The 15,719-nt window shown below is 45.2% G+C and overlaps 1 protein-coding gene across 1 annotated transcript in view; it reads right to left on the reverse strand.

Moving 5' to 3' along the window:
* Positions 1-1,561: 1,561 nt before the first annotated feature.
* Positions 1,562-15,719, reverse strand: part of KCNG2 (potassium voltage-gated channel modifier subfamily G member 2) — a 58,092-nt gene continuing 43,934 nt past the window's right edge. The window contains exon 3 of the mRNA XM_074870433.1: positions 1,562-3,951. Coding sequence (XP_074726534.1) covers positions 3,139-3,951 — 813 coding nt within the window. The 3' untranslated portion in view covers positions 1,562-3,138. The remainder of the gene's footprint in view (positions 3,952-15,719) is intronic.

Raw genomic sequence — 15,719 nt, forward strand, 5'->3', positions numbered from 1 at the left:
ACAGGTATAACTACCTGCTGGCACCGGCATGCATGCAGACAGCTGTGTAGCATTTATTATAGTTAGAGATAAATGGCCTTAAATCATGTGTGTGCTGTGTCAAATTAAAAAACAACCATACACAAGAAAACCACTTCTCCAGCGGCTGGTCAAAAGTAATAAGCATCACCCATAACAACAGCTATGCTGGGTGAAACTTCTCTCCTCTGGGTATCTTTTATGTCTGGCAATGTGTGCATCACAACTTCATACAGCTTCCAAAAATAATTTGTTTAAAAGGTGCCTGGTTTATATTTGTTTCCTCATCTGTCATCTCAATAGATAAAATGAAACTTTATTAAAAGCCAGGCCTTGACTAACAGGCATAATGAGTGGGTTTTGTCACTTTATTAAACTCTGTGCGTGCTGGAATTAATTATGTGCCTTTTGAAAAATAAAAAGAACTTGCTATTGTAAGACAATAGCAACTTGATGGAGCACAGCAATAATATGTGTGTCATCAGTCTGTTTTTCTACACAGCTGCTGAGCTGCAGTTAGCTGTCCTGGTGCTGTTTTTTTCATGCTGTGGGGCCAAAAGCAGCATTCATTCATGGTTATTTGCTAGCACGGCAAGCATCAAACTTAACTCAGCAAGGATATCTACTCCAGCATGGCTCTTCTAAGCTAATGCTGCTGATCACTTGTGGGCCTCATCTCCTTGAGGAGACATGTTCTGCACCCCCTGTGCACACTAGCAGTGATCACTGCATTCACACCAGAGATGTAGTGCTGAACAGCACCTGGTGTGCATGAACCAAAGCACCATGAAAGGTGAACTTGTGGGTTCACCTGGTGAATCTGACGGGTCCCACCTGAAGACTGAGCACCCAAGTGCCACCATAAAATACACTGCTGCCCCTCCGCACCAACTTTGCCCCACACACTGCTCACTTTGCTGGTTTGCGTTTAGCTGGCTGCAAAGCTGTGTGCCTGACACCAGACATTAATAAGCCTTAGTGCAAGAAATGCCTACATCAGGGTTAAAAAAATAGTAAAATTAAAGCCTCTCATGAGTCACAGCAACCCAGTGCTGGTATTGCTTTGCCAGAAGCGTGAGTCAGCCCAGGCACCATGCACCAGCCCTTGGCCCTCCTTGCCTGGCACAAGGCGCAGGTGCTCTCCCAGTGGTGGTGGGCTGTGAACGGCGGGCAGAGCCCTGCTGTGTGCGGCTGTGTTCAATCTGCTTGTAGCTCAACACAGGTCGGGGTCTGGAGAGCCAGAGGCAGCTTGCGGGGTAGAGGGGCTCAGTTTTGCTGCCTCCATCTCTTGCAGCCCTCACCAGCGAGCTGTGTGTGTAACGCACCTGCTGCTCTGAGCTGCGTGACCCAGCCCGGTGACCGCTGCTGTACCTCTTGGGGCAGTCTGGCCTGGCTGTGGCTGCAAAGGACCGGCATCGGGGCTGCTATGGGCCAGAGAGGGCCAGTGGCGTGGGACCCTGGCTGGAGCACCGGCATGCATGGCTTCACATCAGCACGGCAAAATACTGCCTCTCCCCCACACCCAAATCATCAGAGGCGAACATTCAGCAACGAAGCTTCTAATTTTTATTAAAATAAAGTGTAACCTTATATTTTCCCTTGCTCCATTCCTATAAGGAATGGCTTAATATGGGAGGTTTGCTAATGTAGGATTGGTGTTACAACATATGCTGAGGCAAAAAAAGCCCCACACCAGACAAATCCCGTATTCAATACACCAGCTTTTGTTCCCTTACTGGCAGGAGGAGAATATGGAGAGCAACACTGCATGGCTTTAATACCAATGGGGGTGTAGGTACAAGAGGCAGTTGTGCTCCATTTCGCCCCATCCCCGGATCGTGTCCCACCTGTAGGAGCACTGAAAGCCCCACAGAGCCCACAGACTTGGACCAACAACACAGCTCCCCCAGGAGGAGGCTGGAGAGCTCATGGGGCTGGCATCAGTAAACAAACAGGCAGATGCCACCATATGAGTCATTTTCCATTTAAATTGACTTAAATCTTTTGAGACTTAGGAAGAAAGCCAGAACAATAATTCTCATTTTTAGATGACAGGATTGTCTTTTTCTTAGTAGGGAAAAAAAAAAAAGACTATTCCTGATGTAGAGCACAGCTGTTACTCTGCAGCTCAGGCCAGAACCCACTGAAGGCGTCTCATTGACTCCACTGGGCTTGGACTACTCCTGTTTGCACATGACTGCAGTCACTGCAGCCACCACTGCTGCGGAGGAGCATGCTGAGCTGGGCGTTGCTGCTGGTTTAACATCACTCTCCCCTTCTTGGGCTGTGTGTAGTTCAGGTTTAGTCATCTGTTAAACACATTTTTTTGATACATGAGAGATGGAAATAGTTAACAGAAAGTGGAGAAATGGCACGATTTGTAAAGGTATTTGTTATATTCAACCGTTAGCAAAGGAAAAAAACCAAGTTTACATTCAGTACCATAGTCAGGAAGATTGTCTATGTATATTTCTGTCATGGGGCTAAGATACAAAGCTTAGGGTGGTAAATATGCGAATTTACTAAATAATGCATACTGCACTAGCGCAAAAGTTGGAGCTGGCAGCCCAGGCTGCATTGCTGGATTTGTAAAACAGACAAAACCAAACCCCTGGGAAAGCTGAAGGGATGTTTCTGCCCTTGTCTTGCCCTCACACCTTGGCTTGTCTGAGGTTTGTGTCCCTTGGCAGAGCTGCCGAAACAAACCCCCCCATGCGTGTGGCGTCACAGCACGGGGAGCCCCCTCGTTCAGCCCCTCGCACATGGAGTGTCACCGAGCAGGGAGGAGGCTGGCTGCTCTGCCAAACGGCACCCCAGCACAGGCTGTGCTTCACGTTACATTCTCCTGGCTCACTACGTTCAGCGGCTGCTCCGTGGCGGTTGCTGAAAATACTTGTTCAATAGAAAAGCCCTACGAAAAGCGATGAACAGAGCTGTAACTTGGTAGCGTTTCTAGGGGCACTTTTCAGAGGGCCCTTAAGATCAAAAGTTGGTCTTTAGAGACAACTCTGTGTGTGTCTGCCCCTCGTTTGTACAGTTCAGGAGGTTCTTCTTGCAGAACTGACCCCCCCTTGTCCACTGCTTCTTGTGCTGCCAACATATGTCTTCGGCTGTTCAGAGTCAACAACTTCTCTTGGCTTCCTGGTCCACCGTGGGCTGACCCTGGAGCCCAGCAGCATCTGGTGGGAATGTGACACCAAGGCCCTGTGTACTGTCTCCACCTGGGAGTTTGGTGCTCTCTTCTAGCTGGCGCATCTGCCTGCTTGCTGCTCGTTGCTGCTGCTCCTTCAGCTCACTGTAGGAACGGGAAAAGGTATGAAAGATGGACGTGACTGGGAAAGCCATCAGCAAAATCCCACTCAAGATACTGCTCAGGGCTACCACCTGTCCCGGGATGCTACGAGGCACCATGTCTCCGTAGCCAACAGTTGTCATGGAGATCACAGCCCACCAGTAACTGGTGGGGACGCTTGTGAATTCTTGCTTGGCTCCCAGTTCGCTCTCAGCCAAGTACACCAGCGGCGAGAAGAGGGCCATGGCGACGCAAAGGAAGAGCAGGAGGAGCCCGAACTCCCTGGTGCACCGGCGCACGGTGAGCCCCAGTGTCTGCAGCCCCAGCGAGTGCCGTGCCAACCTCATCACGTACAGGATGCGCAGAGCCCGCAGGAAGCGCAGCACCAGGCCCACTCGTTCCAGGTACTTGTTCCCAGCTCCCCCGCTGGGCTTGCTGCTATTTTTCGTGGAGACCATATCCACAATGAGAGAGATATAGAAAGGCAAGATGGCCAGGATGTCGATGATGTTGAGTGGTGTTTTCAGGAAAGCACACTTGTTCTCTGCCTGGATGGATCGCAGCAGGAACTCAAATGAAAACCATGCCACGCACACCGTTTCCAGCACAAAGATGTCATAGCACTTCTGTGAGCATTCGCCCTGGGGAGAAGAGGAGCAGGGAACACAGAAAAGGGGAAAGAAAAAGATTTAGCCAGGGAGTGAACCAAAGAATCAGAAAGTGGCAGTTCTTAAAGGAAAGCACCATGTGAAATCGATACAAACTGTGAGGTACCAAAGTAAAATCATCGCTGCTAAGAGCAGCTGGAATGGATAACTAAAACCAGAGCTAGTAGCTACATGTTTGGCTGCAAGACAGGTCAACGATGCTTGGGAGTATCCCGAGGCTGCCAAGAATTTGGAGTGATGGTATCAGCTGTCGGCCAGACAGTCCACTGCTGAAAGGCCAGTGGCTCACACCTCGTTTCTAACCAAGCCTTTAACACCCTTTAGAAAGGATTAGTACAGGATTCACGGATTTTAATAAATGGTTGATCCCTCCCTCCCTTCCTGATCAATAATAAATTGCTTTTAAATGGCTCATAAACACCTATATCATTTTATGTTATGTGCTTGGAGCCATCTATAATCTATTAATCACAGAGTATTTTTTATATTGCAGTGATCATTTATTAACACACTAGCCCTACAGTCAAAAGCTTATATAAAATACTGATAAATGTAGGTATTTCTAAAAGAAAAAGTACCACAAGAATAGAGGGAGGGTCTGGAGAGATAAGCATTTTTAATCACCTCACCTGTAACAACTGATGACCACAATGCCTTCCCCAAGCTTTCTGAGGCACTGGAAGAGGTGCTCTTCCCTGTAGGCTGACTTTGTGGAAAATAAAGAGAACTCTGGTTCTTTCTTTAGTTACAGTGCCTGTAAACAAGCCAGCCTTGGCGCATTGGAAGAGCAATAAACAATAAGGCTGGTGATGACTGCTCTTTGATTGTTAATTCAACAGCACAAATACTATGGCAGTTCTCTGCTACATCACTGTTCGTAATTCCAGCTGAATAATAATCAGTTTCTCTAAATAAACAGATTTTGATGTGGACAATTATAGGGCTACTGCTGTTTCCTCTGTAAATGCTCATATAGAAGTGTTAATGCTCTGAGGGTTTTGAGCAGAAGGCAAGTGTATATTTACTTAAGAGAAGTGTATATTTATTCGGTGAGCCAGTTTGAACAGTTCCTGAAAACTCTTGTAAGCATGTAGGAGTCCATCCATGCCAGTGGGGTATATGACTCCCACCGAATGCAACAGGTATTAGGTACCAATGTAAAACCTCATTTTGGTCACCTATGCTGAATTACAGCTATAAAATATCACTCAAGAGTGGAGAGGCTGTGTGAAGCTGGTCCCCATTTCACCACTGGAGAAGCTGAAAAGCTGGCACATCTATAAACAGGTCTGCCCACACGCTCACCGCAGGTGTCTTTTGCTAGGCAGAGCCGAGGGAATTTTTACTGCACAGCACCACATCCTAACTTCACCCCTCTCTAAGTGTTTATGCACAGGTTCTTCCCTGTTGTAAAAGAAAACAGCAAAGGAATGATGAGACTTTTGCCCTCTTCGCTCACTACAGTGTTCCCCAAAATGTCAGGGAGCGACTGGATACACATTTCAAGGGCTGTTGCACTGCTGGCAGCAAGAGCAGTGTCATCACATTGAGTATAAGGCCTTGTGCTACCTCAACATGATAACCAAAATGCCGAGGCACCCTTCCCATTTCTCGCTTAAGAAGAGGTTGAGACAATGACTGAAGAGATGTCAATAGGAAAAAAAATGTGAAAAGGAATCCTCAGAGCCAGCATTTATGGTCCTTGTATTAAACACAATGAAAGGTTGTAGTGCCTTGTATTTGTAGATTTTTTTTTTTGTATTCCACTTTCAATTGGCATATGATGTACCTCCCACTGTTTCCCAGGGGGTCATGCTGATGATACAGAGAGAAAAATTACTTGTTCCACTGAAATTGCTGTCAAGATTTTAAGCATATTGCAGGGGGGAAGGATAATCTTGTTTTACTAGTGTAGTAGCTCAGATAGCCTGTCTTTAACTTCCTAATTTTGATAGGTGTGAAGACTAGAAGGAGCTTAATTTATATCTGCCTCACTAAACTGATTTGGTCATAAATATTTTTGTCACGGTCATAACACATAGGACAAAACATTTTGTTTTTTGGGGCTTTGCTCCTATCACAGCATAATTAAGCTATCAGGCTCTCCCATCAGATACAGAACCAAGATGCTTTCACACCACCGCACAAATCTGGCTCTCCGGGCCAGAGCCAAAGCTCACAAAGTCAGTGGAAGAACTCTGCCTGTGCCACTGTAACTTCTCACTTTACTTCCAAGAAACCAGCTGTCAGACTGATATTGTCCCAGAGCCCTGCTGTCTGGGAATCTCTCATCAGGATATGCTTGATCTCACACCTAAGGGCAATGGTTGCAGGTGATTTGCAGCTCCTGATACTATTCTTGCACGTGCACAAAAGAATCAAGCTGAGACATTAGGAAGACAACCCACAGAAGAATAGCTATGGCTTGAGCAAAGCACCAGCAATGGCAAGAAGGAAAAAACCCCAATGTGGAAATTTTCTCTCTCTGAAAGGTACATCACTGCTTGGACCACCATGTATGGAAACTAAGATGTAGCTTGCCTTAAGAGACCTATCTGGCAGGAAGCATTCTGGATTCTGATGTGCACATATATAATTTTTGTGCCACTAGAAGTTTAAGGAAAGTCAGTGAGGCCTATGGAGAATTTACCCTTGGAAAAGACCTACAAAGATGTTAACGTGTTTAATAGCTAATTTGGCACCGAATTTCCCCAGTGCTCTCTATTTGGTGCATAAGGAAAGGAAACTCTCCAAAGTCCTTCTGTGTAAGAGTTTTGGTGTGGGAGCAAACAGGAGTGAAAATTGTTCCTCATTAACGCACTACCAGTGGAGATGACTTTCGGAAGACTCTATCTGCCCTCCCACACTCTGACATTATTTATCCTGTGTAGGTTCACAAACCTACAGCTTTGCTATTTATGTCTCCAATCTTCCTGCACAACTACATCAAATATGCAAGCGCAGGAGCAGCCTGGCAACCTCTGCTCAGCTGAGCACGAGAGGCTTGGCGGTCTCTGAAGCTCGGGTCATCCAACACAGCAGAACCAAGCTGGCATCTTTGCCCACAAAATGAAGAGCTGAAATGTGCTCCATCCAGAGCTGATGTTGGGCTCTGGCTTTTCTCTGCTCTTCCCACTATCCACAGCTGACAGCTAACATTGCGAATGCCAAAATGTTTACTTTCAGTAGAGTGGAGCGATAATGCTCTGCTACACAGAGTTCATTTTAATGGGATGAAACAATCCCCTCTTTTAGCTAATGCGTAATTATCTTCAGCAAAGTGCTAGTCTTTCTCAGTATCGTTATTAACCTATTGCAATCTGAACAAGCCAGGCTCTGTCTGAAGGCTGTCCTGAGAATAAGAGGGTCTGAACAGGCTTTTAGAAAACAGACCTGTGCATCAATTAACCTGCCAGAAGCCTTTTTTTCACTCATTAAATGTCTTCCTGTCCCCTGGACCATGTCTCAATATCATCTAGGTATGACCTATTATTATCCTCACATGAAATCAAAAACAATAACAGCAAAAACGTATTTCATGCTCTTTGCATTTTGCTTCTTTCAGCTGCAGCTGCTTTTCCTTGCAGTTTTTTCTCCTTGATTGCAGCATTGTAAAAAAAAAAAAAGGCAATTTTTCTCTTTCTAAAACTTTTAACAATGTATTCCAGTCCAACCCGATGCTGTAACTCTGCTTGGGTTTTGAGGGTTTTTTTCCATTCAAGAAAACAAAACAAAAATGCGCAGAAAGACACACACACAGATGGAAAAAAACAAGAATTAATCAGCCATCGGAATATGAGAAAAACAAGTCCTAACAGAATAGGATAGCATCCTGCCCAAAACAGGTCTGTACCAAATCTGTATGTTCTCAAAAAGATCAAGCTATTCCAATTCATAACATGTACATTACATACAGGCCATAAACATGTACATTAACAACTACGTGCTGCTTTTTACTTTTTGTAAGGAAAATAGTTAGCTCTCATACGAACTAACCAGATTTCTTCATCTTGTAATCTAATGGATAAATTTTGATGATTACATTTTTATACCTAGCTTTATGAAACTAGGTTACAGGAAAACTTCTTTAAATTTTTCATAGCAATTTGATACTTTTTTGTCTTTTTGAGCTCTAAACAACAAATAGCATGAATGGCAATCACCAAGGACAGTCCCATTGCACTTTTCTAGTATTAAAAGACTAACATTTTTTTTTTTAACGTGCATATAACCATTCCATTAAATAAACAATATGTAAGGCTTTTGATTACAAAATGCAGTGGTATAATGAAAATATATAGAAACAGTTGTTCTTTACAAGATATATATGTTTATTTATGTGTGTACATGTGTTTCTTTCAAACAGCAGGTAGATTTTTTTTTCCTGTGCAGAAATTACTTGAATATGGGTAAATATCTGCAGTTGCACAGGATTTGGGGCCATATACTAATGTCAGCTCAGGGCACAAGAAAAGGAAAGAAGGAAGGTCTCAGTGAGTAATTCTATGCAGTCAAATTAAAGTGAGGCTCCTTCATGAGGATTTATAGAAATTTGCTGTCATAAAGCCAACCGCAGTATCTTTCTTCTGGAGAAACATTTTCTTTGCCAAAGGAACCTTTGGCAAAAGGAAAATTACAAAAAGAAAAGCTGGTGTCACTGGAGTTCAAATCCAGCTGTACTCATTGCTCTGTATGGTCTGTCTAAAAATTGCAGGCATCTTTCAGAAGTGCTTTGGTTTGGCTTGCAGGGTCCCTTTCACTGGTACTTTCCTGCACCATGCCTCAGAAAAATTCTCCACTGGGTGTTGTGTGACTTCTCAACCCTGTCTTTTTCTTCAGGTCTCCTGAGAAGAAATTCTGAGTCTCCTCTAGATTCTTGCAGGCTTTGACGCCATCTCCCTCCTCTGGCATTAGAAGATGTCAAAAGCCAGATCACCTCTAACCACCCCAGTTCTTGTGTTGCTTTGCTTTGCACACACATTTTTGTATGGTCAGCAGCTCCACAGTACTTTCAAGGAAGAAGGTTCAATGCTACCCACTTCCCCCCGTAGTGAAGATTTCCCTCCCTGTCAAATGTATACATTAAGATAAAAAAAAAAAAACAAATATGAGACGCGTTGCATACAAAAATAAGCTTTAAAATCATGACATTTCTAAAATGGTATTTTTGTTCTCTTCCCCTTGCCCCTTGTTATGTGAGCCTTTTGGGTCATGGACTTCAAGTGTTTCCTGCACACATCAGATCAAATTCTTTTTTAACAATGTGGAACTTGAATTTCTGATGTAACCGAGGTCTCAGCACCAGAAAAGAGCGTTAAGGGACCTGCAGACAAAGTCCCTGAGGCTGCTGTGCCTGCAGCATGGCCGCCGTGCTGCGGCGAACGGGACAGTCCCCAGCCCAGTGGCTTAAGGTGCTCCCCTTGGATTTGGGTGTGAGGTTGAGCTGCCTTGTTTCAATGACCATCTGCAGGGAGAGTCCGAGGACAGACCCCCCCACTTCCAATTATTCAGCAGCCCAACACCTGGAGCACTTGCCCGGCTTGGGAGATGCCCAGCTCCTGCTCCTCCCCCAGCCGGTGGAGGCCTGCACCGGCCCAGCCTGCAGTGCCGGGTGCTGGGTCACCCCCCTCTCTCATCCCAGCTATCGCCCTGAAATAAAGAAGCCTTCCCTGAGAAAAATTCCAGCAAAACAGCAACATTCCCAGAAACGTGCCTCCCCAACAAAACCCAAAGATTTTGCTCACACTGGCACTTTCTGATGAAAAGCAATTTTCTGATGAAAAGCAATTTTCTGATGAAAAGTGATTTTCTGATGGAAGCATCCAGCTAATTTTCACAGTAAAGATGAATGCATGACTCTTGCAATGTGACTCACTGTCAGAAGGGCAGCATCACACCCTGCCCTCGGGCGTGGGCACAAGCACACTGCCCTCGCCACTGACCACCTACAGACTTGGTGATTGTAATTCAGTACATCTGCCATTAAAGCTAGGGTCAGGCAGACAGCCTGCTCATGAGTATTTCTTGTGCTCCTGAGCAAAGATGATTCAGCTACTGCACAGTCTGTCCTCAAAGCTGTCTGGCTGTGAATTCAAAGTAATGGTTTCTGTTTTGAAAGTCACCAAGGGGCCATGAAAGAGCCCTCTGCTTCTTGCTAACACACTTTGATCGGTAACTAGAGCTTTGTTCGTACTTCATCTTCAGCCCAGCTGTTAGGAAAGGTAACCAGAGTGCCTTCAGTGGGAAGGGCTGTCACGAACAGTTTGCAGTCATATTATGGACACATGATAGCTCTTGTACAATTGTTCCTGTGCAACTTGTCTTTGTTGAAGAGAAAGGGCAAGGAGGCGGGCAGGAGCTATACTTACTTTAGACTTAGCTCACTGGATTTCCTTTGATCTGGAGAAAGCACAGCCCCAAATCAGCACTTTTCAAAACCGCTCAGCTTGTCATTTTTATTCTGCCAGTGAAGCTGCAAATAAACATGGAGTATCAACAGGAAGAAGGGAGGTGCCAAAAGACTATGGCAACTGCTAGAAGGTACCTTCAGAATGTGCTAAGACTGCTACAGTTGCAGTCATGTAACCAAGGGGTGACTGAGATACAGCTACCTGCATGAGCCTTGCATTTCTGTCTCAAATTGCTGTTCTGACATGCAACTACGAAGCCAAATGGCTATGTTCATTCAAAGTTCAGAAAAGGGTCTGGGAGTCAATGAGAGGGAAGAGAAGACCATGTGCGTGAGGAGTTTACCCGTGTGCTGTGGTGGCCTATGACCACCCTTGCAGACTAAACAGGCGGGAGACACAGATGGCAGTCATGATCTGGGAGGCTGCAGAGGGAACCACCTCTGTTTCCTTGAGTTACTCTGCACAAGCAGCTTGCTGGTTTGGGCCATCTCAGCCCCAGACTGCACGACCAAAATTAGATACTGTAGGTAGGACTTGGGCTTCTAAGCCATAAATATTGAGCCTTGAGACCTGTTTAGCTGTCACCTTTTTCCCTGCAAATGCCGTAGATGTCTTAACAGCTGTACTCTGACTGCATGGGTTTGGCATATACATCTGAATTGTGAAGAAAGACAGACACAAGGGATTCGATCACCTACCTACCAGGCAAGACTGCTGTTGTGATCCTAAGGCTGACTTCCATTTTTCTGCCTCCTGCACTTACTGTCCCTGACACATGCAGATATATTCTACAGTCCACTGTCCTGCTTCTTTTTGCCCCAGTAGAGTTGCTGGGAAGAAGGAAAAGCAGGTAAGTAGTACTACAAATGCACAAAATGCCCTCTCATTAATAACTTCTCAACCAGCTTTTCTCACACCTGCATCCACTTTTTGCACACTTCTCCAAAAGAAACAGTATTTGTCAGAGGGAAACAAAAGTTATCTGGCTCTACTTTACAGAAAGCAACCAAAAACTAAAATCTGCAAAAAGGAAGAAACATATAAAGAAAGCCAGACCATAAATACCTATGAAACAGAACACTACCAACTTGCCTGATTTTCAGATGCCTATCAATCAGTACCTCACCCAGAGAGGCTAGAGGGGATTTAAAGACATCTAACATCTTAAAACTGAGTCTGTGACTGCGGCTGGGAGCAGCTTCAGGGAACAGTATGTGCTTCAGCAGCCAGCTGCTACTATCTCCCAGTTTGATCATACCACACACCAGGATGGAGAGGCTATACTGTAACTTAAGGAGGAGCGATGTACCCTGGATAGCATTTTCTTTGAGGATACTTCTTAAGACTGTTCCATTCTCATTGCCTAGTGACCTCCTCATAGGCTAGTATTCCCTTCACTTTGTATTTATTTGGTTTTCTCGTGTTTTATTCTGCTTCACTACAATGAGTACACACAGCTTCTCACAACCTGCAGTTTTCATCCTTGAAACAAGCCTTGACACCAATTCCTTCTTGCTTACCAAATACACACATGCAAAACAACCAATGTATTTGGAGCTCACTGACAGGTCCCAATATATAAGTGAAGGATCTGATTTGTTCATGAATCACCCACGTTTAACAAGTATGATTCAAACTGGAATGAGTTGGGAGAGTAACCCAAGGTTACTCAGATAGGAAAACCTATCTTAAAAACAGACAATTAAATGCATTTGACTTGTTTACCATCATCAAATGAAGGCAGAGAAAAGACATGTTTGCTGTCTATAAATATAGACAAGGAGATGAAGAGAAGCACTGTTTAATGGTGTGATCGAATGTTCTCATTCAGGTCTATCTGGACCTGGTGAAAGTACTGCTATCTCCATCTACTACCGGTCTGCTTACAATCCGCAGCTCAGCCCACAGAATGGGACGTATGATCATTCTTTACTCCAGTGCAAAGTCAAATAGGACAACTCCCTGGTTGGTTATGCTGTTGGTTACAGCTGACACTGTTCAGGAGTGGCTGGGAAGGACAACACCAGCAGCTCAGCAATGGCAATCAGCAAGTGAGGTAGGAGTGGGAGGAGAGGGACCTAACATGTTCAGTTTGCACTAGCTATTTGCAAAGAAAACCCATCACTAACTGAAAGGACAGTGTTGGCAGGAGAAGAAACAGCTACACCAGCTTTCAGAATCTGGATTCTAGAAGACACATGAGGTTCCAAAAGAGCCCCCCTGCAAGAACAGGGAAGGCCAGAGACCTCTTAAGATGGAGCTTCTCAGTTTCTGGAAATGGTGGTGTGATGTGGTACCCATGACAACAGGGGACTGCACTCACCTCAGAGGACCCCTCTAAGTCCTAACTGCCCATAATATTCAACTAGCAATGGAAATGATGTGCTTGATGCTGATGGAGCTGGACCTCAGGGGGTCTGAGATCCCTACCCGTCTTTTCTACAGCTTTCATCTGTGCATGTGTGTAAGACATAAGTAGGCTATTAATAATTAAAATTACAACCTATATGTACAAGAATAGGTTTACTGCCATTTGAACAAATACTCTGGGTCAAAACACTGGTTTTGTATCTCAGGTCTGCTTTGGCAATTTTACAACCTCTCAGTGCCATTTGGAAATTGTCTGAAGTCAAACAACTACACAAGAAGACACGGGTCCATGAGAACAAGGTATTATATTTGGAACTCATCAACTCCCATGGCATTTGAGGCAGGATTTCACAGGCCACTGCCCATATGGCTTGCTTTCTGGCAGCTTTGCCCTGCAGCAGACTCCCTCTGTGGGAAACACCCACGGGTGGCAGAGGCATCCAGATGTGTCCACGGCTCCCACACAGCCTGCTGTGCTTGGACCAGGCACGACCTGCACAGCCTGACCTCAGGGGGCTGCTCAGTACAGAGGATTTGTTTATCAGTCACTGCCACAGACAGAGGCAGTCACGCAGAAAAAAGGATGATTTCACCAAGCAATGGTGTCCAAAGAACAGCTTCACTTTAGAAACACTGATGTTCTTAGTGTTTCTGAGTAAAAGTTACCTTGGCATTTTCTATTTCCAGATTTCCAGAATGTTCTTCTTGGTTCTGGCCCACTTTTTTACTGAAATTGAAAGTATAAAAATCCCAAGAGATAATTAAGCACCAGAAGCCTCCTTGCTGACAAGTGTCCCCCTCTCCCCCTGATTTCACATGAACTAGAAATCTTCCTCTTCAGCCCACTCTCTTTTCTAGCTCTGATAGAGGTATCATATCCCCTGAGGCTTGGAAACTACAATGCTTTTTTAAAAAATCCATTCTCTGTAAACCTAAACAAACACTTTATCCTGAGCTTTTTACACGAAGAAGCCCAGTTACCTTGAAAATTACCAAGTCTCCTGACTTCTGGAAAACAATCCTAGCTTGTATTTTCTATCCTAGTGCTCTGAAAACAAGACAGACTCAGTTCTTGCTTGAAAAAACTTGAGCAATGGCACTTGGCACTTAGAGCACACCTGCTTCTAATAAACATGGCAGGACTGCAAAAATAAAGATGGGGGTTATCTCCTGTAAGTGGCAACATAAATCAAAACACCGCAGAACGAGAGCAGAGCTGAGTCCCTGCCAAGGGCACTTATGTGCAGTTCGAACAGTTTCCTGGGGGAGCGACAACACTTGCCTCTGAAAGGACCAGCCCAAGGGAGACAGGGCTGTGTTATAAAGCAGTGGCATTCCCAACGCTTTCACACCTACCCAACACCTGGGAAAAGACAGTGCTGTGGTGGCACCTGGCTGTGCTCGGAGATATATGCAGGTACACAGTGTCTAGAACAGCCGTCTTCCTAAACCCAGCGTCCACTTTCCTTCTCCTCCTCAAGATTGTCTCACACTAAAAAAGAATCTGTCTTTTTTTCTCTCACTATTTGTATTAAAAAGAACAACTTATTCTTATCAGCATTTTAAAGTGTTTTTTTCCCTCTTATTTCCCCCAGTTTTCCCCTTCCTTCAATCCCTGTTTCAGAAGCTCTTCTCCTCCTGCCTCCTACTCATTGCTGGTTCTATTTTACTGACCCACATTAGTTTTAATGGTTCCTGCAACCCTATAACCCCCTACAAAACTTGGGGGTGTCTGTTTTTTCTCTTGGAGGAAAGGAGGACAGTCAAGCTTACTCTTTTCCTCTTACATTTTTTCCCAAACCTGTTTTTTTCCCCCTCTCTTTCCCTTTATCTTATTATCTGAAAGGAAGCAAAGGATTTGCCTGTTGCCTGTGGATAGATTTGCTCTCCTGCTGGGAGTGGCTCAGTCACAGCTGGCAGCCTGCTACCGCATTGCCCGTACACTGAAATGCTTGAAGCTGTACTCCTCCACTTGCAAAATGGATGAATTTTTGCAAGGTAGATCTGACCACTGCAAAACCCTGCACTCTCTCATATTGTCTCTATTCTGCTCAAGGCAACAGTAACTATTTCCTGTGACAGAATATAAGAACTGCATGACTTACTTAAGTTAGCCAGTATTTCTACTGTGTACGAAGGCAACTAGCTGTGGACTGGGAGAAAATTATCACACCTTCTTCCTACAGACACTCAGTGCGTGGACCTTTCAGGAGGGTGCTGAAATTCCTGTTCTGTCATCATCTCTACCCAGTGAAGCATGTGCCAAGTTTCCAACATGGCTCAGGATGTATTGGATAGCTGGGACCTTCACACTATTCTCTGTATTTTGTATCCAGGCTCAGAAAATGAGCTGGAGCAGAGGGAAATGAAGTGTGTGTGTGCCTGTATGGGAAGGTGAGGGTCCGAGGGCCCTGCCAGTGCATGGCCAGAGGGCTGGGCTGGCACGTATCCTGGTGAACAGCCTGTCCTGGTTGAGGCATCCTGCTCATGAGTGACCCACAAGCTCAAGTCTGAACAGCAGCTAATACTGGGATTAAGCCCCACTGGTAACATGTCCCAGCCCCTGTAGCACCCCCTGCAAACACAGTCAGTGCTGGGCAAAATACCTTGGTCAGGATGCTGCCTTCACGGGGCCAGACTCATGCCATGTCACTCCTCTTCAGAAAGCTTCCAGCCTTCTGAGTTTTCTGGCTGCCCTCGCCTCTAATCACAATTATGAAATGTCACAGCTCATTTCATCTTACTGATGACTTCAGGTCTGCATAAACACAAGGGCCAAGAAAGCCCCAGACGTACAGCATCCTTGCTGGCACCTCCTGCACGGGGGGACAGCAAGTTGGGGATGGAATGGCAATTGCTCACCAGCCTGTAAGGCCAGAAGGGGCTCTTGAGCTAATGCCCTGCAGATCAGAGGACCTCACCAAGTTGCTCATGAATCACATGCATGATTTCAACTGAGCT

The sequence above is a fragment of the Strix uralensis genome, chromosome 1, assembly GCF_047716275.1.
Source record: "Strix uralensis isolate ZFMK-TIS-50842 chromosome 1, bStrUra1, whole genome shotgun sequence".
Classification (NCBI taxonomy): domain Eukaryota; kingdom Metazoa; phylum Chordata; class Aves; order Strigiformes; family Strigidae; genus Strix; species Strix uralensis.